At 38.7% G+C, this 22,259-nt stretch overlaps 1 protein-coding gene across 4 annotated transcripts in view; it reads left to right on the top strand.

Moving 5' to 3' along the window:
* Positions 1 to 22,259, top strand: part of VPS13A (vacuolar protein sorting 13 homolog A) — a 180,260-nt gene that overhangs the window by 4,551 nt on the left and 153,450 nt on the right. For 3 of the 4 annotated variants that reach the window (XM_007516120.3, XM_007516122.3, XM_016185198.2), the window contains exons 2-8: positions 8,504 to 8,547; positions 9,670 to 9,712; positions 10,100 to 10,195; positions 10,522 to 10,623; positions 18,573 to 18,682; positions 19,808 to 19,867; positions 21,437 to 21,496. In XM_007516120.3, coding sequence (XP_007516182.1) covers positions 8,504 to 8,547; positions 9,670 to 9,712; positions 10,100 to 10,195; positions 10,522 to 10,623; positions 18,573 to 18,682; positions 19,808 to 19,867; positions 21,437 to 21,496 — 515 coding nt within the window. The remainder of the gene's footprint in view (positions 1 to 8,503; positions 8,548 to 9,669; positions 9,713 to 10,099; positions 10,196 to 10,521; positions 10,624 to 18,572; positions 18,683 to 19,807; positions 19,868 to 21,436; positions 21,497 to 22,259) is intronic. The other variant, XM_060199542.1, reaches the window with a different exon arrangement.

Below are 22,259 nucleotides of genomic sequence, written 5' to 3'. Positions count from 1 at the left end.
TTTCATATATTTTGGATAAGTATTTCATTGTATGTATGTACTAAAAATATTATTTCTCTAACTGAAGGACATTTAAGTTTTTTTTTTTTTCTTCCCTCCAGGGTTATTGCTGGGCTCGGTGCCTGCACCATGAATCCACCGCTCCTGGAGGCCATTTTTCCCCCTTTTTGTTGCCCTAGTTGTTGCAGCCTTGTTGCGGTTATTATTGCCATTGTGGACGTTGCTTTGTTGTTGGATAGGACAGAGAGAAATGGAGAGAGGAGGGGAAGACAGAGAGAGAGGGGAGAGAAAGATAGACACCTGCAGACCTGCTTCACCGCCCGTGAAGCGACTCCCCTGCAGGTGGGGAGGGGGGGGGGCTCGAACCGGGATCCTTACGCCGGTCCCTGCGCTTTGCGCCACGTGCGCTTAACCCACTGCGCCACCGCCCGACTCCCGACATTTAAGTTTTTAAAAATACTTTGAGAAGGAGTGAGAGAGCAGAGCACTACTTCGTGTACCATGCTGGGGATCAAGCTCAAGTTCTGTGCTCTGTGCTCAACTACCTCCTCAGGCTTGACATTTCAGTTTGTTTTTTCCTCCAGGGTTATTGCTGGAGCTCAGTGCTTGCATTACAAATCCACTGCTCCTGGAAGCCATTTTTCCCATTGCTGCCCTTGTTGTCGCTATTGTTGTTGGATAGGACAGAGCAAAATCGAGAGAGAAGGGCAAGAGGGGGAGAGAAAGACAGACACCTGCAGACCTGCTTCACTGCCCATGAAGCGACCCCTCTGCAGATGGGGAGCGGAGGGCTCGAATAGGGATTCTTGTGCCTGTCCTTGAGCTTCCGGCCATGTAGGTAGGCTTAACCCGCTGCTCTAACGCCCAGCCCCCGACATTTCAGTTTTTAATAATTATAGAGCTGCTGTAACCCTAATTGAAGGTTTTTATATGAACATTTAAATTTATTTTGGCTAAATCTCTTAGAGTGGGATTCTGATTTCATATAAATGAATGCATACTTAATATGAAATTTCAGGACCACTTTTCAAAGTGGGTGTGCTATTTTGCAATCTCACCAGCAATTTATGGTGAAATTTTTATTTTACTTTTTTCTGCAATTACATCAGCACCTAGTATTGTCATTTAGAAAAATGTCTGAGAGACATTCTGATAGGTTTTAGGGATAGATATTGAGGTTTAAATTTGCATATGCTTAGTGATCAAAGAGTTTGAACATTCAGAGATTTTGCTGTTAGTGTCTTTACATCAGTGAAATGTCCAAACCTTTGATCAATTTAAAATAGGTTGCTTTTAAAAGTTAATTGCCTGATGGCATAAGAGGACAGTGTGGAAGGTTAGATTGTTATGTGGAAATTGATAAATGTTACATATGTACAGACTACTGTATTTTACTGTTGACTGTAAACCATTAATCACCTCAGTAAATAAAAACAGTTTAATTGTGATTGAATTCATCCTTTAACATGTATAAGTTGAGGGTGATGAAATAAGTCTCTTGGATAGTGTGCTGCTTTGCCATGTGCATGGCCCAGGTTTGATCCAAGCCTTCACCTAGGTGAATGCAGCTTTGGTGCTGTGGTCTCTTTCACTATCTCTAGAGGTCTTAACCCCCCCCCCCCCCCACACACACACACACACACACGGGTACTGAGAATTTAACCTGGGAGCTCAGAGCCTCAGGCATGAACGTCATTTTCTTTTTTCTTTTTCTTTTTTTTAAATATTTATTTTATTTATTTATTCCCTTTTGTTGCCCTTGTTGTTTTATTGTTGTAGTTATTATTGTTGTTGTCGTTGTTGGATAGGACAGAGAGAAATGGAGAGAGGAGGAGAGAAAGATAGACACCTGCAGACCTGCTTCACTGCCTGTGAAGCGACGCCCCTGCAGGTGGGGAGCCGGGGCTCGAACCGGGATCCTTATGCCGGTCCTTGTGCTTTGCGCCGCCTGCGCTTAACCCGCTGCGCTACAGCCCGACTCCCTTTTTTTTAAAAATATTTATTTATTCCCTTTTGTTGCCCTTTTTTATTGTTATAGTTATTATTGTTGTTATTGATGTTGTCGTTGTTGGATAGGACAAAGAGAAATGGAGAGAGGAGGGGAAAACGAGGAGAGAAAGATAGACACCTGCAGACCTGCTTCACTTCTTGTGAAGTGGCTCCCCTGCAGGTGGGGAGCCAGGGTTTTGAACCAGGATTCTTAAACTGGTCCTTGTGCTTTGCGCCACCTGTGCTTACCCCGCTGTGCTACCACCCGGCTCCCAAAAGTCATTTTCATAATCATTTTAATGTTTCCTTGTCCTCCCAAATTCAAGTGATTTTCAGTATAATCACAAATTAGGTAGCTATCAAAACAAGGGCAACAAAAGGGAGGAAATAAGCAAATTTTAAAAAATTAGGTAACTATTACCAATATCTAATTTCAGGACTTTTTAACACCTCCAAAATAAGCTTCATAGGTACAGTCACTCCAAATGCTCTTTCAGTTCCTTCTCTGACAAATACTAATCTGTTTTTTTGTCTCTATGCATTCACTTATTCTGGACATTTCATCTCATTGGAAGTGTACAACATAAGTGGGCTTTTGCTTTTCTTCACATAGCATTTTATAAATATATATACACACACACACATATATATGTTTATTTTTATTGAGTAATTTTATTTTTTCCTTATTGGGGGATTAATGATTTATAATTAACAGTAAAATACAATAGTTTGAACATGCATAACATTTCCACATAATAATACAACTAGATTATATATAGAAAAACATTCAAATTATGGACTCCATGTTTTAGAGTTTAATGTCAAGGAAACCTGTTAGTTTTAAATGTGTGCCTTTGTTATGTTCTGCACAGTAGCCCAGCTAATTCCATTATTACCCTGCTAATGGTATTAGTATTTAGAAATTTTGTGGGTGATTTCAGACTAGTGATGGATAGTGTTATGAACATATTGTTTCTGAGATGGTTCTTTGGGAATGAGAATTTTCTTATTGTTATATAAGAGTTTTAGGGCCAGGTGGTGGCACACCTGGTTAAGTGCATGTAATTACTATGCACAAGGACCCAGGTTCAAGCCCTCATCCCCACCTGTAGAGGGAAGCTTTATGAGTGCTCTCTCCCTCTTTCCCTCTCAATTTCTCCCTCTTCGATCAAATAAAAGTTTTTTTTTTAAGTCATGTATACAACCTCTTTAAAAAAGAGTTTTAAAAGCTTACTTAATAGAACAGAACAATATGAATCCACTGCTCCTGGAGGCTATTTTTCCCCCTTTGTTGCCCTTGTTTATCGTTGTTATTATGTTGTTGTTGTTTGCCAACCTCCCATTGTTCTTGTGTGATTTAAATCTTTTAATTTTTATTAAGATTTGTTTTGTCACCGAAGGTATGGCCCATCTCAGTCAATGTTTCATGTTTACTTGAGAAAATTGTTGAGCAGGAGTGTTCTGAATAAATTAGGTTCAGTTTGCCTATTTCCTTATTACGTTCTGTCTTGCTCTATCCATTTTTAAAGTTGTTTATTGAAGTCTTATACTATTATTGTAGAACTGTTTCTACAGTTTTTTCATTACTTGATTCATTTTTTTTTTTTTTAGTGCTGTTGCTTGCTACACAAGAGTTTACAATTATTACTTTTTAGTGAATTGACCCATTTACCTTTTTTTTTCCTGGAGAAAAAGACACACAGAAATAGAAATCGAGAGAGGAAGAGAAGGCGGGGAGAGAAAGACACCTGCAGACGCGTTTCACCTCTTGTAGCAACCCCTCTCCAGGTGGGGAGTGGGGTTGGGGCGGGTGGGCTTCAACCGGGATTCTTATGCTGGGCCCTGCGTTTCGAGCCATGTACGGTTAACCCACTGTGCTACTGCTTGGCCCCTGTGTGTGTATTACTTTTAAAATATATAGTTTTGTAGGGTGTCAGGCGATAGCGCAGGGGTTAAGCGCACAAGGTCCTTGTGCTTTGTGGCGCAAAGCACAAGGACCAGCGTTAAGGATCCCGGTTTTAGCCCCTAGCTTCCCACCTGTAGGGGAGTCGCTTCACAAGTGGTGAAGCAGGTCTGCAGGTGTCTATCTCCCCCCCAAAAAAAAAACCCCCCGTCGTTGTTGTTGGATAGGACAGAGAAATGGAGAGAAGAGGGGAATACAGAGGGGGAGAGAAAGAGACACCTGCAGAACTGCTTCACCACTTGTGAAGCAACTCCTCTCCAGGTGTGTGTGGGGGCCTTGAACCGGAATCCTTACGCCAGTCCTTGCTCTTCGCGCCACCTGCACTTAACCCACTGCATTACAACCCTCCACCGCCCCCTTTTTCCTGTCTTTCCAGTGTTATTTGTGGGGCTCAGTGTCTGCACTACGAATCCATTGCTCCTGGTGGCTATTTTCCCCCTTTGCTGCTGCTGCTGTTTTTGCTGCTGCTGCTGTTGGATAGGATAGAGAGAAATTGAAAGAGGAAGGGAAAACAGAGCTGGAGAAAGACACCTGCAGCCCTGCTTCATCACTCTTGAAGCTTTCCCCCTGTAGGTGGGGACGAGGGCTTGAACGTCCTTGTGCACTGTAATGTGAGTGCTTAGCAACCACATGTACCAGCGCCTGACCCCCCAAGAGCCACTTTACACTTGGCATTTGAGATTTTTGGAGTTTTAATGCCTGTGTCTTTCCTTCACAATTTGGGGTGTTAAGGTTCTTCATTTTGTTCCTCTTTGTCATCTCTTGGGCTGGCATAATGCATATTTTTTATTTTTATTTTTTGTGATTGATCATGTGCTACAAAATTATAAGGTTATAGAGTATAGTTCGACACTGCACCCACCACCAGAGTACCATGTCTCCAATCTCCCATCTCCTAAAGATAACTACTATAGTTTTCAAAGTCTTAGAAACAGTTTGCTCCACTCCCCTTCTCTCTACCCCTTTCTCTTTGTTTGCAAGTTTTCTAAGATTCTATATATATCAGTTTTCTTAGATTCTGTATATGAATGAAACCATTTTGTAGTTGTCTTTCATCTCTTTTCTTACTTTCCTAAGCATAATTACACTCAGTTCCATCCATTTTATCCCAAAGGACATAGAATAATCTTTTTTGATTGCATAATGCATATCTTGGAGACTCAGGCATATATTCTTGTATAGCCAATTATGCTCAATCTTCCCCACGCATAGTATATATCTAGATTCATTTAATGTGTCCCATAAGTTCTGTAGACTCTGTTCACTTTTGTTCTTTTCTTTTTTTGCTGCTTACTCTATATATTTTTTTTTATTTTTTGTTTATTTATTTATTTTTTTAAATTTTTTATTTAAGAAAGGATTAGTGAACAAAAGCATAAGGTAGGAGGGGTACAACTCCACACAATTCCCACCACCCGATCCCCATAACCCACTCCCTCCCATGGTAGCTTTCCCATTCTCTATCCCTCTGGGAGCATGGACCCAGGGTCGTTGAGGGTTGCAGAAGGTAGAAGGTCTGGCTTCTGTAGTTGCTTCCCCGCTGAACATGGGCGTTGACTGGTCGGTCCATACCCCCAGTCTGCCTCTCTCTTTCTCTAGTAGGGTGTGTCTCTGGGGAAGCTGAGCTCCAGGACACATTGGTGGGGTCTTCAATCCAGGGAAGCCTAGCCAGCATCCTGGTGGCATCTGGAACCTGGTGATTGAAAAGAGAGTTAACATATGAAGCCAAACAATTTGTTGAGCAATCATGGATCCCAAGCTTGGAATAGTGGAGAGGAAGTGTTAGGGAGGTACTCACTGCAAACTCTAGTGTAATCCTGCTTTCAGGTATATATTTTGCAGTAGTTTATGGATACGTGTGCACATAAGCTCTCTCTCACAGAAACTGGTGTATATCTAGGTTATGGGACTTTGTTAGAAAGTGAACTACCTGAGATGAAATTAGAGTGTACTATTAAAGGAAAGGTCTCACCCGAGTAATGAAGCTGAAGGGTTGTCATTCCACACGTGAAGTCTCTGGATACAGCCGATCACAACCTAACCAAAGCAACGATTGCCATCTCAACATGCTTCACCTCATACTCTATATATTTTAAAATATTTATTTATTCCCTTTTATTGTCCTTGTTATTGCAGTTATTATTGTTGTTGTTGGATAGAACAGAGAGAAATGGGAGAGAGGAGGGGACAGAGAGGGGGATAGAAAGATAGACACCTGCAGACCTGCTTCACTGCCTGTGAAGCGACTCCCCTGCAGGTGGGGAGCCGGGGGCTGGAACTGGGATCCTGATGCCGGTCTTTGCGCTTTGCCCCACCTGCACTTAACTCGCTGACTCCCTACGCTATATTTTTTAATGACCTGTTTTCAATTTTGCTGATTGATTATTTTTCCTTTTTGAGTTTGCTTCTGGTTTTTTTCTAGTGAAGTTTTAATTAAATCTTTTTTTTTTTTTTTTTGCCTCCAGTGTTACTGCTGGGGCTCAGTGCCTGCACCACGAATCCATTGCTCCTGGCAGCCATTTTTTTCCCTTTTATTGCCCTTGCTTTTTTTTTTTTTATCATTGTTGTGGTTAGTATTGTTGTTACTGATGTCGTTGTTGGATAGGACAGAGAGAACTGGAGAGAGGAAGGCTAAAGACTGGGGGAGAGAAAGATAGACACATGTAGACCTGCTTCACCGCTTGTAAGGCGACCCTCCCCCCTTGCAGGTGGGGAGCCGGGGCCTCGAACTGGTATCCTTACGCCAGTCCTGGTGCTTCTCGCCATGTGTGCTTAAGCTGCAGCGCTACCGCCTGACCCCCCCAATTAAATAATTTATTATAGCTCAAGATTTTTGATGTTCTAATTTACACATGTTAGTCTAAGGTGTGCAGCATGCTGATATATTACATAATGATAATTTTAATACCTGTAGCATGTAATTGATTTAATATTGTAGTACACAGTTATGCAATTATATACACTATATAAAATCATGTATATACTTATTGTATTATTATATAATTATATAATATATAGTTGACAGTATGATAATCATAGTTTTAAGAAGTTCCGCTAATTGAGATAATTACATTTTTTTGTGATCAGAATAGCTCAAAGCTAATCGAGTTTGTTTTTAGATTTTACATGTAAAGATATTGTACAAGGTGCTTTCTTTGGCAGCGTATATACTAACATATTATACTTCAATATTTGAGTTTCTTTGTCTAGCTTTTTCTTATAAAGTATAATGCTCCCCATGAGTCCACCCATGATGTTCAAATGGCAGGGTTTCCTTCCTCATGGCTGAATAATAATTACATTGTGTATGTTTGTATCTTTATCCAAGTTTTGTTAACAGGTTCCTTCCATATTTTGACTATTATGAACAACTTTGACTATTATGAGCAATGCAGCAATAAACTTGGAAGTAAAAATGTCTTTTTGATACTCTTGTTTTCATTTCCTTTGGATATATACCCAGAAATAGGATGGGTGATAGCATAGTTAGGATTAATTTTGTCTCTGATTTTCTAGTTTCATCATGACATGCCTGGATGGGTATAGAATTTTTGGTATTTCCCTGGTGGTGTTCTCTGAGCTTCCTGGATCAGTGGCTTGGTGTCTATCAATAATTTCAGATATTTCTCAATCCTTACTACAAATATTTTTTCCTCTTAGTATTTCCATTATACCTGTTTAACAGCTTTTACAATATTACAATTCTTGGCTATTCCATTCTACTATCTTATTAATTTTGGTAAATTTAGATTTATGCTTTAAAACTTGCTGATTTTAGATTTAGAAAATTTCTAGTTATTGATTGTTGTTAGAGTTCGGGGGCTCCAGCAGGCCGGGCTAGCTTTGCGGCGGTAGACAGAGACTCGAGGACACACGGCTGGGCAGAAAAGCTGTATTTCTTTATTTACGAACAACGATTCATAAACTAACCCAAACTAATCACCACACAGCTCTCTCCTGCATCCTTCTCCTTGGGGTTCTGGGGCGGGGACAAGCGGCCCCGGGAAACTAGCAGGGCTAAACCACAATCTCCTAGAGGTGGGGGGAAGGGGACCAAACCAAATGAAGAATACCAACAATTGATTGATAACTTATCTAAATGCATTTTTTTGTTTATTGACATTATGCCATATCTAATTAGGTTCATGTTAGTATCTTTTGATTAGCATGTTTGTTTAGAATAACACTGAGTTGTGACTACAGAGGTCATAGATTCATATTATAAATATAGTTTTGATTAAAATACTTACACATTAACATTGAACTACAACTGCAGAGATTAGAGCTGATGATAAAAATTTGAGTCCAGGAATGCTACTTTCCATGATAAGTGATTTGGTCAAGCATAAGTGATAAGTGATTTGGTCAAGTGTACTCTTTAAAAAGTAAATATAAGTTAATAGCTAAATTATTTCTTTTGTGTACATTACTTACAACTATTTTTAATTAATATGATCTTTAGGACTGAAGCATACTTAAATTTTTTTAATGAAAGATATTTCAATATTTTGATTTTATTAAACATATCTTTTTTTTCCTTTCTTTCTTCAGGAGCGGCAGCCTTTAAAAATCTTGAAATTAAGGAAAATGCCCTGGTAGGTTTTAAAAAAAATAAACAATGCAAGTATACTTGTGTGACAGCAACTGTCTTATAAATCATTATTCCCCCCCCCCCCCGTAAAGTGATTTGAATATTAAGAGAAAAAACACTTAAATTTTTATTTGTGAATTAATAGTGGTTCACACAATTAAAAGATTATAGGGGTCATCTACCATCAGAGTTCTGTATCCTACTTCAGTAGTAACCATCGTAGTTTTCACAAAATCTTGCAGGTGGTTTGGCTACCCCCACCACCCTTTTTTTTTTTTTTTTTTTTGGGCAAGTTTATGTGCTTCAGTTCTCCATATTCTACTTAGGAGTGAAACCATCCAGTAGTTACCTTTCACCTCCTTACTTGACTAAGCATAATCACCTTTCATTTTTCTTCTGAAGGACATAGTGTCATCACTTAAATTGCAGGGTAGTATTCTATTCAGTATACATCCCATGCTTTGGAGGAAAAAAAAACACATTTTGAAAATTCTATAAGGTTTAAATTTTGCAAAATGGACCTTTAATCTCTTCTAAGTACAAAGTATTAAGTTTTTCCTATTTAAAATTATCTTAAAGTCAGAAGGAGGAGTACTATTTGATAATTTTGATCATAGGTCGGATGATAGTTGGGTGGTGGATGAGGTATAATGACACGCACAGGGAGATGTGGAAACCAACTTCCTCAATAAGTGTTTTAAAAAAGTATTTCTGGCCCCAGGTGGTGGTGCATTTGGTTGAGCACATACATTATCATGCTCAAAGACCTGGGTTCACCCCCCACACACACCTATCTGCAGGAGGGGAAGCTTTATGAGTGGGGATGTAGTGCTGCTGGTGTGTCTGTCTTTCTCTTTTCCTATCTCCGCTTTGTCTCTCAATTTTTCTCTGTCCTACCAAATAAAATAAAACCCTTAAATATTAAACTATTATAATGATTTCTTTTTATAGTAGTTTTACTGTATCCCAGTTTTCTTTTAACAGCTTTTTAAAAAAGAATATTTAAATTTTTTTTTTTTTAACTATAGAATTCAGTGGCAATGTAAGTTTAACCCTTTAGTTTTGGGGAAGAAACTAGGCATCTATTTTGTTGAACTGAATATGTCTAATTTTCATTTTTTTATAGAGTCACCTGGATGTACCATTTAAAATTAAAGTTGGATATATAGGTAAGCTATTTTTATTATTTGAATGTTCTTTATGTTGCATATTCAGGCAGAAAATATGCCTGGTGTGTCTACTTTTTTATGTTTTTGATAATTTGAAAATAATATGCTTTCATATAGGTAAAACTTAGTTCTGTGACTTAAAAATATTGTTAGGTCCACATACCTTGTAAATCACTCATCTTAGTAAGTGTTAAAAGTAAGCTCATTGAGGATGGGGAGATAATTCACAGGATAGAGTATGATAGAAAGATTTTTTAGTTGTAAGATAGCTTTTGTAGCAGTGACTACACTTGTAAGTGCAGCAGCTTATGTGTTGGCAAATACAGACTGATGATAAATGTGGGTTGAATGAGTAAATTTTTGTCTTTTTTTTTTGTGTGTGTGTAGGTAATCTTAATCTGAAAATTCCATGGAAAAACCTTTATACTCAGCCAGTTGAAGCTGTATTGGAAGACATTTATTTACTCATAGTGCCTTCTTCTGGTAAGTCAAGCATTAAACACTAGTTAATAACACTAATTTCTGTGGATGGGAGGTTTTTTTTTTTTTAATGTGATATTTGTATTTTTTTTTTTTTTTTTTTTTTTCCTCCAGGGTTATTGCTGGGCTCGGTGCCTGCACCATGAATCCACCGCTCCTGGAGGCCATTTTTCCCCCTTTTTGTTGCCCTAGTTGTTGCGATATTTGTATTTGTTTAAAGTACTTCTGGAGAAGTTTTTGCAGACTTTGAATTAGTCATTATTTTTAAGGTTTTTTTTTTTTTTTAAATTTAGATTATACCTTAACTAAGACTCTTTATTTGTTTTTAGTAATAAAATATGATCCTTTAAAAGAAGAAAAACAACTTTTGGAGGCAAAGCAACAAGAACTAAAAAGAATAGAAGAAGCAAAACAAAAAGTAGCAGATAGAGGTGAGCAAACATAGTAAGAAAATTGAGATCTAAAATATATGTGTGTGTGGCCTGGAATATTATTTTTCTCTTGAGACACTGAAATTAACAAATGAGAGAATCTTACTTCATGGGAAATTTAAATGTGACTTGTGTTTTAGGTTTACAAATATGTATCCCAGTAATTTATTGTAGGGAAAATAATATATCTAAGGTAGTTTTTAAAGATGGTAATTTGTGGGGGCTGGGCAGTAGTGCAGCAGGTTAAGCGCACATGGCACAAAGCTCAAGGGCTGACAGAAGGATCCCGGTTTGAGCCCCCAGCACTCCACCTGTAGGGGGTTCCTTTGCAAGTGGTGAAGCAGGTCTGCAGGTGTCTTTCTCTTCTCTCTGTCTTCCCCTCCTCTCTCGATTTCTCTCTTGTCCTATCCAACAATAGCTATGACAACAACAATAATAACTACAATAAGCACAACAAGGGCAACAAAATGGGAAAAATGGCCTCTAGGAGCAGTGGATTCGTAGTGCAGGTACCAAGCCCCAGTGATAACCCTGGAGGCAAATAAATAAATAAACGATGGTCATTTTTATTAAGTCTTTTTTTTAAAAAAAGATTTTATTTATTAATGAGAAAGATAGGAGAGAGAAAGAACCAGACATCACTCTGGCACATGTGCTGCTGGGGATCAAACTCAGGACCTCATGCTTGAGAGTCCAAAGCTTTATCACTGCACCACCTCCCAAACCACTATTAACTCTATTTTTAAAACTTTTTATTTTTAAAAATTTCTCTTTCATAATTATTGCTTCATCCTTCTAGAAAGAATACTTATTCCATTAATATATTTATTTTTTTCATATCAGTTTACTCCTCAAATGACCCATGCTCTTCTGTTTGATTTAGTCCATTAGACTTTAACCCCTCACCTCCCCATCTCTTCTCTCCTCTCCTTTCTCCCTCCTCTCTTTCTCGCTCCGTTTCTCCCTTCCTTCCTCCCTCCCTCCTTCATTCCTTTCTCTCTCTCTCTCTCTTTTTTTCTTTTTCTTTCTCTCTCTCTCTCTCTCTTTCATAAGAGAACAAGTTCTGTTTTTGTATTTGCCCAACATTTCTGACATGGTCCTCAATAGAGTTATATAGTCTTGATCTGACCTGCCCTGCCCTTCCCCCCTACCCTTCCTCCTCTTCTCCTCTTCCCTCCTTTCCCTTTTCTTTTATTCCCCTCTCCTCCCCCCTCTTCCCTCCTCTCTCTTGCCAATAAGGTTCTTGCTGGGATTTTTCACCCCCCCCCTTTTTTTTTTTCCCTGTGGGAGAAATGTCCTGCAGAATTCTTATTCCATTTCACTTGTACTATGGCCACTATCACCTGCTACTTTTTTGTATTTAAATTCTTTTTTTTTTAAATCATTTCTGTAAATCTTTTTTTTTAAATATTTATTTTATTTATTTATTCCCTTTGTTGCCCTTGTTTTATTGTTGTAGTTATTATTGTTGTTGTTGTTGTTGGATAGGACAGAGAGAAATGGAGAGAGGAGGGGAAGACAGAGAGGAGAGAAAGATAGACACCTGCAGACCTGCTTCACCGCCTGTGAAGCGACTCCCCTGCAGGTGGGGAGCCAGGGCTCGAACTGGGATCCTTATGCCGGTCCTTGTGCTTTGCGCCACCTGCGTTTAACCCTCTGCTCTACAGCCCGACTCCCCCTGTATTTAAATTCTTAAATTTCATCCTTTAGCAAAATTTTTTTTTTGTCTCCATGGTTATTGTGGCCCTTTCTTTTCTTCTCATTTTTTATTGGATAGGACAGAGAGAAATTGAGAAAGGAGAGATAAGGAGAGAGACAGGCACCTGCAGACCTGCTTCACTTCCACTGAAGTGACTCCCCTGCAGGTGGAGAGCCACAGGCTTGCATAGGGATCCTTGCATGGGTCTTTATGTTTCATACTATGTGTACCACGCCCGAACCCCCCTTTGGTGAATCTTGTTGCCCTTGTTTTTTAAAATATTTATTCCCTTTTGTTGCCCTTGTTGTTTTATTGTTGTAGTTATTGTTGTTGTTGGATAGGACAGAGAGAAATGGAGAGGGGAGGGGAAGACAGGGGGAGAGAAAGATAGACACCTGCAGACCTGCTTCACTGCTTGTGAAGCGACCCTCCTGCAGGTGGGAAGCCGGGACTCGAACCAGGATCCTTATGCTTTGCACCACCTGTGCTGCCCGACTCCCTCGTAACATTTTTTAGTGTTGAGAGATGCCACAGCATTAGAGCATAGAACTTTCATGGTTAAAGCATGAGTGGTCCCTAGCACTACCATATGCTTGGACTTAGTGGTCCTCTGATTTTACTCCCATGACCACTCCCCCAAAAATCTTAAGATTACTTTATTGTGATTTGTATGTTTCCTAAAATTTTCATTTTAACCTTTTTTTTTTTTTTTCTTTCACCAGAGCACTGTTCAACTCTGGCTTATGGTGGTGTGGGGGATTGAACCTGGGACTTTGGAGCCTCAGGCATGAGAGTCTGTTTGCATAACCATTATGCCTTCTACCCTCCATCCCATTTTAACCATTTTTAGGTGTATAGTTCAAAGATAGAAATTTTTGCACAATCTTGTGTAACTTTTACCACTATCTCCATATGTTTTCACCTTATAAAATACTTTGTATTAAATGATAACTCATTCATTTCTTTTTTTTATATATTTATTCCCTTTTGTTGCCCTGTTGTTTTATTATTGTAGTTGTTGTTACTGATGTCATTGTTGGATAGGACAGAGAGAAATAGAGAGAGGAGGGGAAGACAGAGTGGGGGAGAGAAAGATAGACAACTGCAGACCTGTTTCACTACTTGTGAAGTGACTCCCCTGCAGATGGGGTGCAGGGAAACCGGGATCCTTACACTGGTCCTTGCACTTTGCGCCACCTGCACTTAACCTGCTGCGCTACCCCCCTCACTCCCAACTCATTCATTTCTTTTTCCTTCTCACCAACCCCTGACAACTGTAATTTTTTCTGTCTGTAAAATTTTGGTTAAGTACCTCATACAAGTGGAATCAACAATGTTTGTCTTTTTCTAATTGACTTATATAACTTTAGTGTTATGTCTTCAGGATTTATCTGTCTTGTAGCTCATTATCAGAATTTCCTTTATAAGGTTAAGTAAGATTCCACTTTATGATATACCACATTTTTGTTTGACTGTTCTTTTTGCTTAAATTGTATTTATTTTAAGTTTTATAGGACAGAGAGAAATTGAGAGGGGAGTGAGAGATAAAGGAAAGGAGAGGGAGAGGCACTTATTTCACTTATGAAACCTCTCCTTTGCAATTGGAGACTGAGGTTTTGAACCTGTGTCCTTGCACATGATAATGTGTGCACTCAACTAGATATGCTATTGTTCAACCCCCTTGTCTAATCTTTTTATCATTAGACACATAGATTGATAACTATAGCCATTGTGAATAATGTTTTGAACATGGGTGTATAATTATCCATTTGAGAACTTGCTATCAATTCTTTCAGGCATATATCTAAAAGTTGAGCTAGGGGATCATAATGGAGGAATTGTCATGTTGTTTTCCATTGGGTTTACTCCATTTATATTTCACAGTGCACAAGAATCCTAATTTCTTTTCTTTTTTTTTTTTGCTTTTTTTTAAATTTATTTTTTATTTAAGAAAGGATAAATTAACAAAACCATAGGGTAGGAGGGGTACAACTCCACACAATTCCCACCACCCAATCTCCATATCCGATCCCCTCCCCTGATAGCTTTCCCATTCTCTATCCCTCTGGGAGCATGGACCCAGGGTCGTTGTTGGTTGCAGAAGGTGGAAGGTCTGGCTTCTGTAATTGCTTCCCTGCTGAACATGGATGTTGACTGGTCGGTCCATACTCCCAGTCTGCCTCTCTCTTTCCCTATTAGGGTGGGTCTCTGGGGAAGCGGAGCTCCAGGACACATTGGTGGGGTCTTCAGTCCAGGGAAGCCTGGCTGGCATCCTGATAGCATCTGGCACCCGGTGGCTGAAAATAGAGTTAACGTGCAAAGCCAAACAAATTGTTGAGCAATCATGGACGCAAAGGTTGGAATAGTGGAGAGGAAGTGTTGGGGGGGGGGGCACTCACTGCAAACTCTAGTGTACTTCTGCTTTCAGGTATATATTTTGCACTAGTTTATGGATACGTGCGAACATATGCTCTCTCTCACAGAACCTGGTCTATATCTAGGTTTTGGGACTTTGTTAGAAAGTGAGCCACCTGGGATGGAATTAGAGAATACTATGAAAGGAAAGGTCTCACCCGAGTAATGAAGCTGAAGGGTTGTCATTCCACACGTGAAGTCTCTGGATACAGTCTGAGCTGAAGCATGTTGAGGTGACAAACGTTGATTAGGTTGCGATCGGCAGATGCAATATTATTTGATATGGATTGGGAGAGGCATGCGGGAAAGTGGGCCCTATCCTAAGGTTCCAGGACTGGGGGAAATATAGGCTCTATAGTGGAGATGTGAGGTTCTTGCTGTCTTAGGGTTCAAAAAGACAATGGATAGTTAATGTTATCACATTATTTGGTAATTGGGTTAACTTTGAAAAGTCCTTTTGTTAGGGTTTGCTGTATAGTACCCAGTATCTTGTATATAGCTGTGCCATTGGTTGCTTCTGATCTACTTGGTCTAGGCTTTTGAGAGAGTCCGCATATCAAATACACAGCCTATATATTAAGAAGACTCAGTCTGTGTTTTAAAAACTTCGAGACATACAATTAATTTTCCCCCTCATATTAATTAACTAGTGATTTATATGACTACACTTTACTAGGAGTGTACACCATTCCCACCACCAAAAGACTGTGTCCCATCCCACCCACCCACCCACCCCACCCCTGCTACCCCAGAAAGCCGCATGTCTATCCCTCACCACAGGGTTTTTACTTTGGTGCCCTACTTTCAGTTTAGTCAGATCCTGCTTTTAGTTTCCCTTTCTGATCTTCTTTCTCAACTTCTGTTGATGAGTGGGATCATCCCATACTCATCTTTATCTTTCTGACTTAGCTCACTTAACATAATTCCTTCTAGCTCTGTCCAAGATGGGTCAGAGAAGGTGGGTTCATTGTTCTTGATAGCTGTATAGTATTCCGTTGTGTATTATACCACATTCTTGATAACATTTATTTATTTTTCCCCAGATAATAGCATCCTAATGGGGATAAAGTGGTATTTTATGTACTTTTGGGATGTATTCGCCTAAAGATCCATATTTGAGCATCTATTTGTATACTTATTTGACATTTGAATATCTTCTCCCCCTCCCCCTCCTCTGTGTATGTATATCCAGGCCCTTTCATTATGATTTTTATTTTGCCAGTAGGGTTATATCTGGGGTTCCATGATGCCATGATTTTTCTGGTCCCGGAACACTTTTTCTTTCAGACAAAGGGCGAGAGGGAGAGAGAGAAATGGAGAAAGAGGGGAGACACACCACAGCACTGTTCCACCTTTTATGAAGCTTCCTTCTGTGAAGGCTCTCCCATGTGTTTGACCTGGGGTATGAACCTAGGTCCTCCTCATGCGTGGCCAGATGTATGCTTTACTGGTTGAGCTACTCCCTAGTTCCAATCATCTTTTAATGGGATTGCTTTTGTTCTTGAGTAATAGGTACTTTTATAAATTCTGGATATTGTTCCTTATTAAATATACAATTTACAAATTTTCTCTCATTGTATGGGGTGGCTAGCCTCTACTGATAATGCCTTATAATGCACAAAAGTTCTAAATTTTTATGAAGTCCTGTTTGTCTTCTTGTTGCTTGTATCTTTAGTGTTACATATAATAAATCAGTGCCAAATCTAGTGTCACACATCTTTCCCCCTTTTTAGATAGAAATTTATGTCTTACATTTAAATCTTCCATTCCCTTTGAGTTATTATTTTTTTTGCATGTGATTATCTAGATATTTAGTTTCCATAGAATCATTTGTTTCAAGAACTGCCTTTTACCCACTGAATGATTTTGCTACCCTTATCAGGAAGCAAGGCCTTATTTCTAGGATCCCTTTTCATTTCCATTGATTTATGTGCTTTTCTTTACTCCAGTACCAGACTGTTTTGATTACTGTAAATTTGTTTTAAGTTTGAGATTAGGAAGTATGAGTCTTATACTTTCTTCTTTTTAAGATTGTTCTGGGGAGGCTGCAATGTAATTGGCCTAGATAATGAGCTATTCTATTTTATGTCATTTATTTGTTTGTTTGTTTAATAGAGACAGAAATAGATTAGAGGAGGGAGAAGGAGATACCTGTAACACTGCTTTGCAGCTCAAAACTTCCTCCCTTTCATGTGCAGACCAGGGGCTTGAATCCAGGTTCTTGTTCATTAACGTGTGCACTCTACCAGATTTGCCACTGCCTGGCCCAGAGCTATTGTTTGATTTTTTTTCTTTATTGATAGTTTGTTATCTGATCTTTACTATTACATGTATTCAGCTAGCTTTGGATTGAGCTTGTTCTTTTTCTAATCCTTTAGATTATAAAGATAGGTTATTAATTTTTTAGGTTGTTAACTTGTGATTTATCTTTTTTTACCCCTTAAGATTTCCTTTATTAATGAGAAAGATAGGAGAAGAGAGAGAGCTTGAGCCAGAGCATTACTCTAGTACATGTGATACTGGGATTTGAACTTGGCTCCTTGTGCTGGACAGTCCTATTTATCCATTGCACCACCTCCTGGACCATTTCTCTATTTATTTATTTATTTATTTTACTTATTTTTAATTATTTATTCCCTTTTGTTGCCTTTGTCATAGTTATTGTTGTTGGATAGGACAGAGAGAAATGGAGAGAGGAGGGGGAGATAAAGAGGGGGAGAGAAAGACACCTGTAGACCTGCTTCACTGCCTATAAAGTGACTCCCTGCAGTTGGGGAGCCGGAGGCTTGAACCCGGATCCTGACGCCGGTCCTTGTGCTTAACCCGCTGCACTACCGTCCGACTCTCTTCTCTCTCTTTTTTTTATTGCTATATATTTTCACCTATTTTTTGCCATTTCCCATAAGTTGTGGGATAGGTATCTGCAAAACACTCTCTTGTGCAACTTTAAGTACCTTTATTCCATTATACACTGGTATTCCCCACCCCCAATTCCTCTCCCTTTCCTTCCTCAGAGTCCTTTGCTTTGGTGCAATATGCTGTACCCAGCCCATGGTCTTACTCTTTTGTTTTCCACTTCTGTCCTTGTTATATCCTGCCTATGAGTAAGGTCATTCAGTTTTCATCCCTCTTTCTTATTTATCTCACTTAACATGTTTCCTTCAAATTCTATTCAAGATGAGGCAAAAGAGATGACTTCATCATTTTTAACAGCTGAGTAATATATAAATATCAGAATTTTCATAGCCACTCATTTGTTTTTGGGCATCTGGATTGCTTTCAAATTTTGGCTATTGAAAGTTGTGCTGCTATGAACATAGATATACCTAGATGTCTTTGGATAAGTGTATTTCCTTTCTTTGGATATATCCTCCAGAGAGGAATTGCTAGGTAGGTCCATTTAAACTGGTGGCCATCTCCCCTCCCCCCACTTTTTTTTTTCTGCAAGTAATGATAGGACAAAACTAACTTTTGAATAAGGTTGATTTAGGGCTGATGAAACAGCTCACTTAGATAGTGTGCTGCTTTGTTATGTGTATGGTCCAGGTTCAACCCCACCCTCATAGCATTGAAAAATGGCTTAGTGCTTTAGTCTCTTATCTCCCTCCTCTTGCCTTCATCTAAAAAACATATTAGAGGAATAAAAAAGCTATTGATTTAGTCGCCTTTGAGAGTCTTCTTTTGCTATGAATGTCTTTTGGGAAGCATACTTTTAGTACTGAGTTTGCAAATACAGTTATTTTTCCTTAGGGTAATATTTATGTTACTTCTGAGTGGATGATTATAGAGTAAATTTTTAGTTAAAGTAAAAAAAATGTAATATTTGCAATTGTAGATAAACATCATGTGGAGAAGCAGGATACTTTTACAGAAAAGTTGGTTACTCAGATTATTAAAAACCTTCAGGTGAAAATTTCCAACATCCATGTTCGCTATGAAGATGATGTAAGTATTTTAGTAGAGTATACTTATACAACCTTATTGCTGCCTGTTAGATACTTGAAAATTTAGAGATATGCAGGTGAAAGTAAGATATTTTCTGTCTGTCTCAGAGCCCACAGGCAGAACCACTACTTCAGCCTGACCGTGTGAAAATAAGATATTTTCTATAATTATAGTTGTACCTTGCAGTTTTTAGTGTTCTGACTACTCTTCTGTTTTTTTTTTTTCCTTTTTTATTTTTTTATTTTTTTGCCAGAGCACTGCTCAGCTCTGGCTTAAACATGGTGGTGCTGGGGATTGAACCTGGGACTTTTAGAACTTCAGGCACAAGGCTGTCTTTGCGTAACCATTATGCTACCCCTGTCCTATACTCCTCTAAAGTGCCTCAAACATTTCAGTTACTGAGGGGGGGAAATGCCTTTCTTTTTTTTTTTAATTATTTGAATTTTTTAAAATATTTATTTTATTTATTTATTCCCTTTTGTTGCCCTTGTTGTTTTATTGTTGTAGTTATTATTGTTGTTGTCGTTGTTGGATAGGACAGAGAGGAGGAGAGAAAGATAGACACCTGCAGACCTGCTTCACCACCTGTGAAGCGACTCCCCTGCAGGTGGGGAGCCGGGGTTTGAACTGGGATCCTTATGCCAGTCCTTGTGCTTTGCGCCACCTGCGCTTAACCCGCTGCGCTACAGCCCGACTCCCGGAAAATGCCTTTCTTAATTACTTTTGATAGGTCGGGCGTATACATTTGATAGAGTTATTTTAAAAGTACCTCAAATTGTATTCTGGAAAGAGCATCTGTCTAGGAATCAGTAGAGCTGTACTTGATCATTTATTGTCACTACAGCATACAATTACGGACTTTATACCTATATTGTGAGGGTTTGTCTTTTTTAAATGTTTTTTTGTGAAGAAAATATGAGTATGTCTACTATTTAATACAAATACAATAGCATTTAATATGTTAATTTGTATTAGGAAAAACTAGAAATACAATTTGTTTTACCAAGTAGTAAAATGGTTTTAAATGTTTGAAATAGCACATTCTCTTAGAAAATGGTTTTTCTATGTAGTGAATTTTGTTAAGACTACCAAATTTTGAGTAGATTTTACTGTTTTTCCTCTTAGATTACAAATCGAGACAACCCCTTGTCATTTGGTATTTCCCTTCAAAATCTCAGCATGCAGGTATTGTATTTAAAAAAGAAATTTAAAATACATGTGGCTGACAGGCATTCCAATCTCTCCTGGCCACTGTAGTTCCTGCATAAGTCTTATGTGAGTCTGACTACACTTTATATAAGTCCTTTCTTCTTTTCCTTGACATCTTTAAAAATATTTGTTTGTCCTTCCCTTTTGATAATTTCGCAGTGATGTATCCTGGTGTAGATCTATTTGAATTTAGGAATTTGAGTTTGTTTTGCTTCCTGGACACCTACATTTTGACCAAATCTCATGTTGGGAAAAATTTCTGCTATTATTTCTTTAATATGGCTTCTCCTCTGAAGCTAAAGCTTCAGAACCACTCATCTGTTCAGTTCTTTACAAAAAGTTAAAGGGGACTGGCAGTGGTGCACCTGGTCGAGTTCACATTATCCAGGTTCAAGCTCCACTGTCCACCTGCATGGCAGAAACTTCACAAGTGGTGAAACAGTGCTACAGGTGTCTCTTCTCCCTCTTTCCCTCTTTCCCTCTCTCCCTCTCTCCCTCTCTTCCCCACTCTCCCTTTCTCCTTTTCTCCCTCTCCTTCTCCATTGCTATCTCCTCCTTCCCTCTCATGTTCTCTGTACAAATTAGATGAATAAAAATAAATATAAAAAGTGAAAAAAATATGTCTGATTACATGCATTCCTCTTAGTGGCTTTTCATTATTAGTCTTAGAATAAAGTCTAGTTTAATCTTAAAATAGCTGATAATTAATTTTGTAGTCTGAGCCCAAGTAACATATTTGGCTTTACCTTTCTTCTTTGTTTTGCATTATGTTTTCTATCTGTGCTGGGTTCTTTCATTTCCTTGAATATGCCTTGTATTTGCATATCTTCCTATTCCTACTGACCTTAGAATCAGTTTTTATTCATATGTCATATTATATTAGATTATCACTATCATTCCTGAGTTTGAGACTCCTACAGTGTTGTCTTAAAATATGTGGTTTCTGTTGTAGCACTTTTTCTTACTTATTTTCATTTTTAAGTAGCAGTGTACTTCTAAAAAAAGCAGAGGATCTTTAACATTATATATATATATATTTTTTTTTTTTTAAAATTAATTTACTTTTCTCTCTCTCTGGTTTATAGTGATGCTGGGGATTGAACCAGGGCCCTTGGAGCCTCAGACATGAGATCATTTTTGCCTATTATGCTATTACCCCAGCCTGTTTATATCTTTGAATGAGATTATATATATATATATATATATATATATATATATACTTCCGAGGGTTTTCTTTTTTCATTTACTTTGGATTGAGACAGAGAGAAATTGAGAGGGAGAGATTAAGAGGGAGAAAGACTGAGACATACCTGCAATACTGCTTCACTGCTCATGGAGTCCCCTCAGTAGCTGGGGACTGGGGATTTCAGCATGGGTCTTTGCCCATTGTAATGTGTGCTCTCAACTAGGTGTATCACTACCCAGCCCCTGTGGTATGTTTCCAAGGATATGTTTGTGGGAAATTGGACTAGAGCATGAATGACATGATTTATTACTCTGCCATTCACATGTATTTTTATAGCACCTTTTTATTTTCCATTTTAGACAACTGACCAGAACTGGGTTCCACATATCCATGAAGACACTGAGAAACTGTTTTATAAGGTAAAAAAATACACATGTGCGCGCGCGCACACACACACACACACACACACACACACACACACACACACACACACCCATGAAGACACTGAGACTGTTTTATAAGGTAAAAAAATACACAAGCATGCATACACACACATATCATTGACTTGACAGAGACTTAGAAAGTCAACACACACACACACACACACACACACACACACACACACACACACACACACACACACACACACACCATTGACTTGACAGAGACTTGCACACACACATGCGTGCGCCAGTGACTTAGAAAGGCAAATTATGGGGGCTGGGTGGTAGCGCAGTGGGTTAAGCTTACTTGGCCTGAAGCACAAGGACTAGATTAAGGATCCTGGTTCCAGCCTCAGGCTCCTCACCTAAAGGGAGGGTTGCTTCACAAGTGGTGAAGCAGGTCTGCAGGTGTCTTATCTTTCTCTCCCCCTCTCTGTCTTCCCCTCGTCTCTTGATTTCTTTTAACAATAATAATAACAGCAATAAACAAGAAGGGCAACAAAATGGAAAAATAGCCTCCAGGAGCAGTGGATTCAAAGTGCAGGCACGAAGCCCTAGCCATTGACCCTGGAGACCAAAAAAAAAAAAGGCAAATTATAATATAGCAATACAGGTTTAAATTGCATTAGTCTGTTTACATGTAGATTTTTTTGTTTTCAATAAATAATAATTTTTTAATTAATAATGTATTTAGCTTAAGATTTTTCAATTTAATTTTTCTTTGGCCCTGTTTTCTGTA

Source organism: Erinaceus europaeus, chromosome 10 (assembly GCF_950295315.1).
Source record: "Erinaceus europaeus chromosome 10, mEriEur2.1, whole genome shotgun sequence".
Taxonomy (NCBI): domain Eukaryota; kingdom Metazoa; phylum Chordata; class Mammalia; order Eulipotyphla; family Erinaceidae; genus Erinaceus; species Erinaceus europaeus.
This window is presented reverse-complemented; position numbering and strand designations above follow the sequence as displayed.